Consider the following 14,997-nt stretch of genomic DNA (forward strand, 5'->3'; position numbering starts at 1 on the left):
TTACTTAATCTTGGCAACAACCCTGGGAGGTAGATGGAGCAATAATATCGATATTATTATACAGACCTAGTCATGATATTGCTGGATCAAAAAATACAGTTTGTTTGCCCTTTGTTCAAAGTGGTTAGATAAGTTCACAACTCCACCAATGATTCATTAATGTCCCAGTTTTCCCCATACCTTCTCCAACATTTATAATTTTCCATTTTCATCATATTAGTTAAACTGAAAAATGTAAGGTAGTGTCTCATAGTTGTTTTAATTTGTATTTCTCTGATCAAAAATGGTTGAGAGCACTTCCTCATATGCCTATAGTAAGCTTTGATTCCTTTATCTGAAAACTGTCCATTTTTCCATTTTGTTAATATCAGAATTTAGAGAAATGCTTCCTCTGCTTAGGAGATAAGAAACATGAAACAGTACTGCTTTGGCTGCATTTTGTAAATTTTAGTATGTTGTCTCATTATTATAATTCTTTTTAATTGAATTATTGATTGTGCCTGAAAAAAAAAAAGGTATATTTCTTTCTGTTTCCATTCACTTTCCTCTAAAAGTCTGTCATATTGAACTTTTCTAATATTCTATTTACCTACTTAGTTTTTTTTTTCTTGTTTGTTGTTGGTTTGAATTGTTGAGTTCTGAGAGGGGCTAATTGAGATCTTCCACTAGCATAGTTTTGTTGGGGTTTTTTCTCCCTGTAATTCACTTAATTTCTCCTTTAAGAATTTCAATGTTATACCCCATGGTACATACATGTATGTTTAATGTTTATATTGCTTCATTGTCTATGATACCTTTTTAGCAAGATGTAGTTTCCTTCTTTATCTCTTTTAATTATAAGTCTATTTTTGCTTTTGTTTTGTCTGAAATCATGTGGTTTTTTTTTTAACTTTAGCACAAACATAACAGATTCAGATCCATCCCTCTTACCTTTATTCAATGTGTATCTCTCTGCTTCAAGTATATTTCTTGTAAACAGAATATTGCAGGATTCTATTTTTTTTTGATACATTGTTATTTGCTTCTGTTTTATGCATTTACATTCACTGTTATAATTGCTAACCCTGTGTTTTCCTCCATTCTATTCTTCCTCCTCTCTTTTCAGCCTTTTCCTCCTCACCAGTGTTTTACTTTTATCTATCACCTCCCTTGGTCTGCTCTACCTTCTCTCAATCCCAACTCCCTCCCTTCCTTCTACCACCTGCTGAATGAAAATTAAAAGCTGAGAAGATTAAATAAAAGAAGTGAGGGAGTTTGGTCCTCTTATGAAAGCTTGAAATCCTTCTATTTCATTCAAAGATCATTTTTCCCCCCCTATGCTTAATTTTGCCAGTAAGTGATTCTTGGTTGAAATTCTTTGCTTTTTGGAATATCATAGTCTATGACCTCCACTCCTTTAATACTACGACTCCCAAGATCTGTGTAATCCTGATTTTCACTCACCAACATTTGAATTGTTTCTTTCTGGTCACTTATATTACTTTTTTTCTGGACATGATTCCTCTGAAATTTGGCTATAATGTAACTGGAAGTTTTTATTTGGGGATCTCTTTCCTAGAAGATGGATAGATTCTTTTAATGCCTATTTTGCCCTCTGGATCCAAGACATCATAGCAGTTCTCCTTAATAATTTCTTCAAAGATGCTGTACAGGTTCTCTTTTTAATCAAGGCTTTCAGATAGTCCAGTGATTCTGATATCATCTCTCCTGGATCTATTTTCCAGGTCAATTGTTTTTTCTATGGGGTATGTTATATTTTCTTCCATTTTTTTTTCATTTTTTAAAAATCTATTTGATTCCTGATGGCTCATTAAATAATTAGCTTCCACTTGCTCAATTCTTAATTTTGTTCCTCATGTTAAATTTTGTACTCTGTTTTCCATTTGGCCATTTGTCCTTTTTAAGCAACTTTCTAATCTGTTGACTCTTTTTTTCATAATTCTCTTGTGTCACTTACATTCCTTTTTCCAATTTTACTTCTACTTCTCTTATGAGGTTTATAAGCTCCTTTTTGAGGTCTTCCATGAGTTATATCTGGGCTTAAGATCACGTTTTGTCCACAGGTATTTTGACATTGTTGTCTTCTTCTGAGTTTGTGTGTTGGTCTTCTCTGTCACCATAATAACTTTCTATGGACAGATTTTGTTGTTGCTTTTTGCTCAACTTTTCTTTCTTTCTTTTTTGGCAGGGGAGGGGCTTTTTTCCTTTCTTTTAAATTTGAGCTGTGCTTCCAGGGTGGAAGGAACACTGTCTCAGGTTTCTTAAGCTTATGGTTTAAGCAGCCCTGGCTGTTTACATAGTGCTGCCTTGATGTTGTCCTGAAGACCACAAAGGCCCTTCTGTCTGCTGCTGTGTTAAAGAGGTGGGATGGGAGATGGCTGCTGCTGCTGGATGTTGTAAGGCTTTGGCAGTTTACCTGGTGATGAACTAGGGTCCTAGTTGTGCTGTCTGACATGGGCTGAGGTTTGGTGAGGTATTTCTGGATTTGTCCAGTGCTACCCTGACGTATGTGGTGGTCTGGCCTTTGAGGCTACCTGGAGCTATGCTGAAACACATGGAGGTCTGACCATTGAAGGATACCTGTTTGCCCAGAGCTGTGCTAAAACCTATGGAAGTCTATTGGCTGAAGGATGCCTGTTTGCCTTGGGGCTATAGCCAAGCCCATAGTAGTTCCAGCCTCAATATTAGGCTAATAGATACCTTATAATTTTTTTCTGCCACTGTCTTTCCTCCATACTTTCCAAAATACATCTTTTCAAGTTTCTCATCATCCTTAGGAAGGAAAAATCTGAATCACAAGGTTATGCAAGGATCAGTGTTGACAAATTATTTGTGCATATGTTTTGAAAATAAAAAGCTTCAAAATTTAAAAAAATTAAGTTTCTCATCATCCATTGCAAAATTAGCATAGGGCCTCTTCTTTAGCCCTTCACAAAAGGGAAAATCAGACAAAATTATACTGACCCCATTTGTGGAACTCACATTTTATTTAAGCTGTAGCCAACAGTTTAGTTATTGAGTAATAATTATTTCTTTAGTAGAGCTAGTACAGCATTGTGATGTCTGATTCTGCATACTGCCTGTGAGAGACACTCCCCCCCACCAACACATAAACCCCATTTGGAACAGAGGAGCATTAGGTTACACAATCAATTCTTACTCCCTCATTAAAACAGGGAGGGGGAGATCAGGTAAAAGGAGAAACAGGTGGCAGAATTGTTTGCTTCAGCAAAAGGGTTTTTTTGTGTGTGTGACAACACAAGATTAATAAATGAGCATTTTAATTTTGATTTCTGTGCCCAAAGATCTAGAATTTTTCTTGATAACAGTATGAAATGATCAGAAATCTTTATATTAAATCATCTTTCCTACCAAAAGGAAAAAAAAAAGATACATAAATTTTATCTGAATTAATCAAATCAACCAACAATTCAGGCATATATTGTCTTTCCTTGTCAGTATGAATGAAAATCATGTTCAGCTCTGATTAAGTTGAGAAATAAAAGGCATCAAACAGGTCTGAGCACAAAAGTGAGGAAGTCAAACTGAGGTTTATTTCTGAAATATTTCTGCCATTGTGTTCATCAGATCATAGATCTAGGAAAGGCAGTTACTTCATAGACCAAGATGTTATACTTCATCCTGGACTTATTTACCCAGCCTATTTGAAATGATAGTAAAAAGTATGATTAATTTTGATTTAAGCAAACAAAACAAAACAAAACAAAAATTCTTTCTGAAGGTATGCCCCTCTCATTTTTTATTGCAAGATTACACTTCAATAGATAACCTTAAGTAGACCTCCTAGCCTTTTAAACTCCAGTGGAAAAATACTCTTCCTTCTGTTTTTGTATCACCTTTACAATGTAGGATCTGTTTAGTAGTAGTCCTAAAACATAAATTAAGTAAGGGAAAGTCTAAGCCATTGCTTGTTTGGCAATCAAAAATTTTAACTTGCAATTTTCAAAGAAAGTTGCCCCCCAAAGCTATAATTTTCCCATGTGGATCTCCAGGTAAAATCAAACATAAGTTTTGATGATTCCCAGTCTTAAGCCCACTGTAAATGAAAAGAAAATTGTATAAAAAAGGCAAAATTGTATAAGTGCTGGGATTTTGTCAACAAAAATGTCTTTAAAGATAATGTATTACCATCTGCTTTGCTTCCATACTTTAAGGAGTGTGGGATCTTTCCATTTGATTGCAGCTAAAATCTTCTGTATATATTCTCTCCCCAATTAGAATGTAAGCTCCTTGAGAGCCAAGGTCTATGTTACTTTCCTCTTTGTATACTCGTATACTTTGTATACTTATATATTTGTATATACTTTTTATACTTGTGTATTTGTATACTACTATTACTAATTGTTTTTTCTTCATGTATCAGAAAAGAAAGCAAAAAAAAAAAGGCACCTTCATTATCATTAAGGGTAAGTATGATCATTTATTAGCACATAACATGTGCCAATGGTAGGTTTGACCCTTCTGATACTCCTTCCCTGGAATAGCTGACAGCTTCATTTATTTCTCTCATTAAACATTCTAATCATCCAAGCTGCTTCTCAAGAACTTCCAGTATGTGTGAGAGCATGCTTAATAGTAATCAGCTACTCAGAAAGGGGAAATCTTTTATCAAAAGTAGGAGTTCAAGGAGATGGCAGCATTCTTTATCTCATAGCTGCCAGAGTGGAGAATACATTCTTTTCTCTTGCTCTCTTTATCTGCCCCTTGGATGAAGGGAATATTAGGGAACAGGAAGCAGAGAGATGTCTTTACATCTTATTAGCCCATAATAATAACTGATCCATTTCTATAAGTATAGCAAATCTGCATTTGGAAATAATAGAATGACCGAATTTTTATAACCAAAAAAGGACTTTAGCGTTCATCCAATCACCTTACTGTGCAGATAAGGAAACTGAGGTCTAAAGAGAGGTGATGAAATGGATTGCTTGGATAGGTAAGTAGTCAAAAAAACAAGACAAGAAGCAGGATCCCATGCATCTTAGAAGAACTGTAATATGGAAGAGGCACTAGATGCAATATGTTTTATCCTCACAGAACAAAGCTAGGAGTGATGAATGAAGATTTTAGAGGGATAAATTTAAGCTCAATATAAAGAAAAACTTTTTACAATCAGAGTTGTCCAAAAGTGGTATAAGATGCCGTGGGAGATGGTAGGTTCCCCTTCACTGAAGATATTTGAGTGGAAACACCTGAATGATCATTTGGAAATGTTGTAAAGAATATTCCTATTCAAGTACAGATTGGGCTGCATGTTCTCTGGAGTTCTAACTATAGGATTTTGCAGCTTTCTTTCGTCTCTTCTTGCTCCTTTTGAATCAATAAGAATTTATTAAAAGTCTACTATGTGCTAGGACCTGTCCTAAAAGCTAGGGATGAAAAATAAAAATGAAGTTGTCCCTACCCCATAAGGAAATTACATTCTAAGCGTAGTCAATTTGGGGTAACTTAACATAGTTTCATTGGAAAAAAGATGCATGAAATTATTTTCATTAACAATAACATCTTACATTTATATAGCACTTGGCATTTTTAAATCATTTATACAAGAAAAGGTTAAAGCATTATGAGTTTCCATTCATTATGAAATCTGAAGGACAACTCTTATTAGTCAATATTTTCACTGACCACTCCTCCACTAGGAACCTTGCTACTTCTCCCTTTCTGCCTAAGCAACCCAAAGTACTGAAGTTCCATGTTCAAAATCCAGGGCAGGGCTTTTCCCTCTGTCATCACACCTAAAAAAACCTTGGACAAGATGCCCTTCCTACATTCTCACTCTGGACCACAGAACTGAGAATTATAAACCTTAGTTTTGGTTCTCGGTCATCATAGCACTTAATTTATGACTTTTCCAACATTGATAAATATAACCTAGAGACTTCCAAATCCACTGAACACTTCCTATTTTAAAAAGGGCTGAATTGAATAACAGTTGATTAGCTAATTAATGATTGAGGGCAATTACTTAGTAGGTTATCACTGATACTAAGGTTACTCTGAGGATGTTAAAAGATCTATGTAGTTGGTTATTCACTCTATCAACATGTATCATATACACTCTACAACTTAGTGACAGGTTTTTGGGAGCTGTTATGGCTAAGATGTGTATCACCCTTTGGGGAGCCTTGAGAAATCTCTTTAAATATAGTTCCTCCCTAGGGACTCCATACATACCTCCCTGCATGGGTCTCTACTCCATAGCCTTTTCAGCTTGGTAGGACCTAGTAGGGACTCAATAAAGATTTGCTGCTTGGTTTTTTGGGTGATTAATCTGTGCTTTATGCAAAGCATCTTTGCTTTTTCTCAGCTTCTCAAGGTTTTTTTTTCCTTGAGACAATTGGGGTTAAGATACTTGCCCAGGGTCACACAACTAGGAAGTGTTAAGTATCTGAGACCAGATCTGAACTCAGGTCCTCCTGAATTCAGGACCGGTGCTTTATCCACTGCATCATCCAGCTGCCCCTTCTCTCAGGTTTAAAAGCTTTCTCTACTAACCATCTATAACGTAGTAAAGAAGACCCAGGAGTTACTGAAATACTAAGACATTAAATGATCTACCAGGAAATCCACAGCTAGTAAGTGTCAGAGGTAGGATTTAAAATTGTTTTCCTACCCCCAAGCCCAATATTTTATCCACTACAGCATGTTTCTTTTCTTGATCCATGTAGCTCTACAAAATGAAGTCAGATCAACATGAAGTTTATTTTTTTCTTTTTTATAAGCAAACAAAAGGCTGGGAGTGCCACTTTTTTTGCTCTTGCAGAATTTAGAACATCAATTCTCGATTACCCTTAAACAAAGGGGGATAGCTCAGAATTTCAAGTTCTGGTATTAGAAAGAGAATCTCTTAAAGGAAGGCAAGTAGATTTCAGATAACTCTAGTCTAAGCTGCTGGAGGTTGTAAGTCTTGATTGAAAAATCCAAGGAGGCAAACCCCAACTTGTGAAGGTTCTCTAGAGAGATTTTGATTTTGGCACTGGTGATATTCTAAGCAATAGTGCTAAATTTACACATTTTTTTTTTGGTAAAGGAAGCTATGGATTTTATATTAAATCTGACATAAATAAACATCACTATTTAGTTACTACTATTGAGATCTTTAAGTTCTGAATTTTCTCATCACATCTGTTGTAAATCATATAGTAGATTAAAATTCTTCTAAATGTTCAATTTCCTTAATCCAGAGGTATGATGACCCAGGTGTATTGTATGTTATGCATTTAGAATCTTGGATCCCATGATAAATGTTTTCCTTCTCTTGGAGGCATTTCCGGCTCAACAAGGACTTTGTAGACTTTCTTTTCAGACTCTCATAGACCATGGCTTGCAATTTGCTGGCACTTTCGTAACACACTGCAGAGGAAAGAAAACAGCTGTTGATTAGCAGGGTCCTTGGTATGCCTCCTTCCACTTATCCTCACTCCCTTCACAATTAAATACATCTCTTCTGTCCTGTCCTTTGGAACACTGTTCACACAGGCCACAGATCATTGCTTCTAGAACAGTGTGCTCTTCCTATCACCAGCTTTTTAAAAATATCTGGATGTTTAATATCATCAGCTATTCATCTGAATCAGGATTGGAAAATCTATATTCTATTGTATGGCTACCTCCCTGGATATGTTAAAATAACTAGATTAAAATGGATTCTTTAGAAAATGACCTATATGTACAAAAAATATTCATAGCAGTTCTCTTCTCAGGGCAAAATTTGGAAATTGAGAAGATGCCCATTAATTGAGGAATGGCTCAATAAACTGTAGTATGTGTTTGTGATGGAATATTGTTGCTCTCTGGGAAATGATGAGCAGAATGCTCTCAAAAAAGAAAAAAACCCTGCAAAGTCCTCCATGAACTCAAACAAAATGAAATATACTGAAATGTACTATTACAAACTAATAACAATGTTCTGGGATGACTAGTTGTAAATGATTTTATTACTCTCAGTAGTACAATCATCCATGACTACTCTGAAGGACTTATGATAAAAAATCCTATCCATAAATTATATTAATAAATAACAAGAGAAAGAATGATTGTGTCTTAACACAGATTAAAGCACTCTCCTTTTCTCTTTCTCTCTTTTTTTAACTTAGTTTTTCTTGAAGGTTTTTATTTCATTAGGGAGGGAGATCTATGTTTTCTTTCACAACTTGACATTTATGGAAATGTTTTGCAAAACTTCACATGCGGTTTCTTAATTGTGGATGGGGATAAGGGAGAGAATTTAGAACTCAACAAATTTTTAAAACAAATATAAAAAAAGTGTTTTGAGTGTAACTGGGGAAAATATTAAATAAATAAATCAAATTAAATTGGATCCTTTATAGAGAATTTATGGAAGACTACAGATGAAAAATATGAGAAATTAGAGAGATCTTACAATCTTTATCAGTAAAGGGATTGTTGCTGTCATTATGATCATCATCATCATCATCATCATCATTTCCCTATCTTTTTGATGGATTTCAGAAAAGATTCTGGCATTTATTAATATAGTCTTGTTATTCTTCTACATGTATTAAGGACTATTATGTAGCCTGGTTGTGTTTTGTTTTTAAATAAAACTATCAAAATATAAGCATATTTTCTAACATAAAGTGTACTTAGATTTGCCTATGGCAATCAGAGGGCTCTACCTACATGCAACTCTAGACAAACTCTGAGGTAAGACCTGAGTGCTGAAGTTTAGGCCAAAATAGAAGCCCTTCACAATCATCTTTTACAAGTTCTCTTTCAAGTGCACCAGCACATAAATAGAATCAAATCGGCATTTCCCAAAGCAATGTCAATAAAAAGAATACTCTATGTGTCATTTGTCTCACTTCACAGAACCATGACATATTATGGTTTCTATAAATGTTAGTGATTAACTCTAAAAACATGACTTTTCTGTGAATCTATTATATGCCTCCTTTATGTATATCTATGAAAAGCACAGATTGCATCCATGCATTGGGACTTTTTTTTTCTTAGTTCTAAGAAGGCTACCTAATATGTGGTCTTGCTACAAAACTGCTGTTTTGAGCATTATATCATCATTTTATCATTTTTTTCAGAAAGTCTGAGCCATCAGAGATATAACTAGAGTGGGAAATATGGGACTTTGCTTCAGAGTAGGAAATTGGGAGAATGCCAATAAACCCTGTAAGAGAGTATTTCCTCCTCTGAAAGACTCAACCTTTAATAGTGATATGTAAGGCCATTCCCCCATACTAGCTAATAGTTTTAAAGTTGGAAGGGGATTCACAGGTTATTTTTTTTAACTTCCTTATTTTGGAGAGAAGTAAAAATAAAGCCTAGGGAAATCAAATGATTTACCCCTAATTTTAGCCCAGGTGAAAATATCACCAGTTATGGCTCTTTTTACTACTATATAATATTATATAATATAATATAACTATAAATAATCTCTCTATATAAAATAAATATATACATACATATATAATACTCTATAAACAAAAAAATTTAGAAGTGTAAAGGATCTTAGCTCAATAGAGGAATACCTTTTATTGCCTTCCCAAGTGTCATCTAGTCTCTTAAACCCCCAGTGTAGAAAACTTCCCATCCAATGAGCCAATTCATTCTACAGTTAAGACAACTCTCATTCACATCAAATTCTTCCATGTGTCAAATCAATTTCTGACTTTCTATGGCTTCACAATTGGTTGTATTCCATTATGTTGCTAATGGTTAATCATTGAATCTATGTTGTCCAACAGAGAAGGAGCCTCATAAAGCTCTCTCCTTGGTTTCTCAACCTTAATTTTCATAATAATTCACAGACAAGACTTCATTCCAAATCCTTTCCATTTTAGAAGTATTGCTATTAATGCTGTGGAAATCATACCAGAGTGGTGAATTTGTCCACACAAGCATTACGGATTTTTTCTGGGGTAGCAGGGCTGTCCAGCCGGAAGAGCTCATTCATTTTATTATCTGCATGCTGAACACGGGCTGCAGAGATGGCATCCTTGATGGCAAAGAAGATGGAGGAGGCCAGGAAGAGAGGGGGCTCTCCTACTGCCTGCAAACAGAAAGAAGGGGAAAGGAGTCATGCTTTATTTATTGTGCAGGAACCTGGATCCCATGAGGGTGGAGAGGTGAGACCTGGAACTTCGATCTTGACTACCATAAGAAGAATGGGTAAAGAATGAAGTGGATTGTTATTTGCCTTTAGAGTTCCATTGATCCAATTCCTCATTTATCTGTTTCCTCTTCCTGATAGATTTTTTAGTCAATGTCCTCCCCTTGAAAGGTTTATGTGTCATAGAAAACATTCCCATTTCCTTGTGTGTGGAGACACCTAAATGAATGTCAAACTGTATGACAGATAATAAATTTGGGAAATGGCTAAATAAATTTTGATATAAGAATGTAATGGAATATTATTGTGCTAAAAGAAACAATGGATATGTTGAGAAGAATTAAGCACAGAAAGATATAAATTGCTGTATAATGAAATTGGCAGAATCAGGAAAACAATACACACAATGACTATAACAATAGAAATAGAAAGAACAACCTCAAAGCAATAAAAAGCAAAAATTTCTGCAAAATTATTAAGAACAAAGCTTGATATTAAAGATAAGATATGAGAAGATAACTTTTCTGCAAAGGGAGAGGGTTGTCCACAAGTGTTAAACATTAAATATATTGTCAGATTTTTTTCAATGCATTGATTGGTTTTGCTGAATTTCTTTTCTTCCTATTTTTCTTCTTAAAAAATCTTTGTCATAAGAGAGGATGAAGAAAGGCTACAGGGCAAATTGTAACTATAAAATAACAAAAGGTGTCTACTTAAAATAATAATAATTCATACTTATTAATCACCTTATAGACATTATCTCGTTTTATCCTCACAATAATCTTGTGAGAGAAGTGCTATTAATATCTGCATTTCAAAGATGTGAAAAGCAAAACTCAAAAAGAGTGAGGGACACGGCCATGGTCAGAGCAGGCATTTGAAGCTGCCTGGAAATATCAGCACTCTATCCATAACACTGTGCTGACTCTTCTCTTATATCTTAGCCAATCCTTACAATACCACTAGGAGAAAGTTGCCATGGATTATTAGCCACATCATTAATAAATATGTAGACTGAGGCTTGCCTAAGACCAAAAACTGGCAAAGTTGAGTCTACCTTTGTGTTTGGCACTTATGGAGCCAGACTAACTCAACTAGACTAATCTGGAAACGCTTCTTAAAGTGGATTCATATCCTTTCAAGACATTCCTTCAAACTCAAACTCAACTAAAAACCTTGGGCAGGACATCACAGGACCAGCACCAAGAATTACTTATTTCCAAGAGAACAGGATAATTTTATACTCAAGCAATGGATAGCTGAAAAGACCACTCTATCTTTTACACTGACTCTGAAATATATATTTATGAAACCTAAATATACAGATCCCATACCTTAGAAGCATAGATGGCTCTCTTGTTAGGACAATCCCGTAAAAGAGAAACCCTAAACTCAATAGGAATGTTGCCAAAAGCAGGGATCTTGTAGGTGCTGGGTCCCCGAGTATGAAGGCTCCCCTCAGGAGAATAATGCAGTTCCTCCAGAGTAAAAAGGCCAAGGCCTTGAACAAATGCCCCTTCCACCTGTAAGACAAATAAAGATCCACTCATTTCCCTGGTTTTCAACACCAAGAATTAGATTTTTTTCAAAAAATGCTCTTCTTCCCATAACCAGAGAACCCAAATCTAATGAGACATGAGAAATGTCTAAAAGATGAATGAATGGATGATGAGGTAAGTTAATACATACATACATACATGCATACATATATGTTAGCTTATCTAAAGTATTCAGAGTTTAAACAATGGTGGATCTATGTTATCACATCATTCTTCATTTACTTCCCACTTCCAGTCCTTATGGTGAGTATCAGTTGTTGGCACTTCCACTAAGAGTTTGATCCAGAAAAATGGTATAGAAGATCCCCAGTTATTACAATTATGTAGTTACTCATAAAAGCTTTGAAAGGGAAGGAATTTCATGCATTGATCAACATTTTAAATGGGAATCAGAGTTTTGCTTTCATTGGTACAGGTCAATGCTCTATGAGAAAAATTTCCCTACCACTATAGATCTGTAATATCTCTGTCCATCTTTTAGTTTTAGAGAGTTGCTTGGGAAACTCAGAATTTAAATGATTTGTCCAGGGTTAATGCAGCCAGTGGGTGAGCTCACTTCATTAGAGATGAGATTTGAACTTAGGTCTTACTGATTCTGAAACCCGTTCTCTATCAGCTATATTAGAAATATCATATATGTAGCTCTGTAGTTCCATGGACCCAAATACTACTGAATTGCTGCAGACCAGATTAAAATATAAATGGAAAATATTCAACAAAATAAACAAAAAAACAAATATATACAGATAATGTTACTAGTTGATTTTCTAAATAGATGGATGGCTCTTTTTGTATGGTTTTGTAGGATTGGTAATTGGCGTTTCTATTTGAGTTTGACAAAGTTGCACTATATGCTGCATTTAGGTTATTCTTCACAAAAAAGGCCTGAAGGGAAGAAGAAAAGGGACCTCCTTTTTATCTAAGAAGTGGAGATGGAAGGGAGAGAAATAGCTCTCTCAGCTTGCAGTTCCCTACTACATAGGGAAAAACAAGTTTTCTCCCATGTGGGGAGTTTCTGTTCCCCAGCTGTGACATCACAAACAGGAGATTAATCTAGATGTCCTCCAAGGAACCTTTAGCACTAGTGTCCTATTAATACACAAAGAGTCCCTATGGATTCTATAAATCCACAATATCCTAAGGAGAAATGACCTGCTTCTTAGATTGCTGGATTTCTGCATGTTTTGTCACCATTGCGAATGTTCTAAGAAATATGATTTCACTTCTAGCTTGCTTGCTTAATATTTCCATCTGGTCACTTCCTTTTGTCTTTCCCTAAATCCTAAATTTATCCCTTTTACATATGTTGGGTACATCATTAGTTTATCCTTTTAATTCTGAATAGGCATATCCTAAGTTTTGTTAGCAATGTGGAATTTTCCTTTCCACGATCCCCTCCCACTCTCCACCACCAGCTCTCTCAAAGATCTCTGAGACAACTTTCAATTCTTCATATCTAATCTCTAGAATAAAATCTTTTAGTACTTCTTGAGGGAAGGAGGAAGCTATATAACTTCTAAATATTCTCTGGGAATGGATCTGATGGCTTCCACTCTGTCTACACTATCTACTCCAAAAAGACTTTACTCTTGATATGTTTATATATAAACAACATGCTTTATTGGTGGCAGGGGGATGGATGTTAATCCAGACCAGACTACTAGTAGAAAACTTCTTGGGGAAAAAAAAAACCCTCTATCAATTCAGGTCCACAATTCTCCAATTTACCCTCTTAAAGAATTGCCTGAGACATTTTAAGTAGCTTATCTAGAGTCACCCACCCAATATATGCTAGAAGGAATATTTAAATCTATGTCTTCCTAACCCTGAGGCTAGCTCTCTATTCATTAGACCTTTAGATTTCTCATCTAATGCTTTTTATTATCCTGACTTTATTTGGTTGTTTGTGTCACTTTTTAAAGGTAGTTCATATTAGTGTTATTTGTCTTCACTTATAAATGCCCACTCAGCAGGGACCATATTGAGCTAAAACCACAATGTACAATGCCTTACACTATGCTATGGATAAATATAATTAATAAATAGGCATTTTTATTTATTTTTTTAATTGACAATAAACTTTTCCCCCTCCCTCCCATATTTCCAAAGAAGAAAGAAAATACAAAACCTTTGCAACAAATATGCATAGTCCAATAAAAGAAATCCCTACATTAGCTAATTCTATACTGACTCCATCTACTTGTTTAGCTGGGGCAGTTTGAAGGTAATGACAATGAAGGCCATGGCAATTGAACCAGAAAATCAAAATGGAGTAACCAATATTCAATTGTTTTCCATAAGATCCTTACCTGTCCAATATCTATAGCTGGATTCAGGCTGGAGCCAACGTCCATGACAATGTCTGTGCGGATGTTCTACAAAGGAAGGAAAAATTGAAGAAGCGTGAACACAGATCACTATCAAAAATAGCAGTCAGGATCTAGTTAAGTCAGGCTCTGGGAATCCCACTTTGAACACTATCTTGCTACAATTGCACTATTATACACATGATATCTTACAACAATTTGATCCACAAGGGTAATTGATCTCTGAATTCTTATTCTAGCTTGTCTTATGTTGCAACCACCAAATTTATTGAAGTACTCAAAAAACATTTCCCAAAAATAAGTATATATGATCTTACAGAATTGATACCATTAGAATTATGTGATAGGGAACCAAGGTAATTGATTAAAAAAACATATCAAAGAAGTGGTTTTCTATCATCTGAACCTGACAATTACCAAATTGATGTGCAAATAATGTATGTGGGATTATCATTCAGATCTATGGGACGAGGCTTTGGAAACCACCATTAAATTTCCAAACTATGTCAGCACTTAGTTGATTGAACCAACAAATCCATTTTTCTGGATAGTTTAAAATTTCAGGCACAATATGTAGACAAATGAACATATTCACTAAAAAGCAAATGAACAGAGAGGGCAAAAAAAATGTGGCTGAAAAATCAGTCATAACAACTTGATCTTGATTTGCCTCCTTGAACCAGCATTTGGCTACTCAGAGATAGGATTTGAACCCACATCTTTAGTACTCTAAACCTACCATTTTATCCAAGCTACCTTTGTATTTCTAATGACTACATGATGCTTAGCCAGCCCAAAGTAGGTACCAAATAATTAATTAGTTAATTAATTGATTGATGATTTTTGCCCTGCATATATCAAGTAATGAAGTTTTTAGAAGATAGAAAACTTAGTATTAAAAAATTAATAGTACATCTGTGATTACTAAATTGCATTTTTTAGGTCATACAAAAGGAGTCTTGAAAATTAACTAATCCAACCTCTTCATTTTACAAATGAC

At 35.0% G+C, this 14,997-nt stretch overlaps 1 protein-coding gene across 1 annotated transcript in view; it reads right to left on the reverse strand.

Annotated features, from left to right (window-relative positions):
• Positions 1-3,268: 3,268 nt before the first annotated feature.
• The window catches only part of XDH (xanthine dehydrogenase), a 67,602-nt gene continuing 55,873 nt past the window's right edge, over positions 3,269-14,997 (reverse strand). The window contains exons 33-36 of the mRNA XM_003757821.4: positions 13,980-14,045; positions 11,446-11,634; positions 9,875-10,051; positions 3,269-7,377 (exon numbers count right to left, since the gene is read on the reverse strand). Of these exons, the coding sequence (XP_003757869.2) occupies positions 7,327-7,377; positions 9,875-10,051; positions 11,446-11,634; positions 13,980-14,045 (483 nt within the window). The 3' untranslated portion in view covers positions 3,269-7,326. The remainder of the gene's footprint in view (positions 7,378-9,874; positions 10,052-11,445; positions 11,635-13,979; positions 14,046-14,997) is intronic.

The sequence above is a fragment of the Sarcophilus harrisii genome, chromosome 2 (genome assembly GCF_902635505.1).
Source record: "Sarcophilus harrisii chromosome 2, mSarHar1.11, whole genome shotgun sequence".
NCBI lineage: Eukaryota > Metazoa > Chordata > Mammalia > Dasyuromorphia > Dasyuridae > Sarcophilus > Sarcophilus harrisii.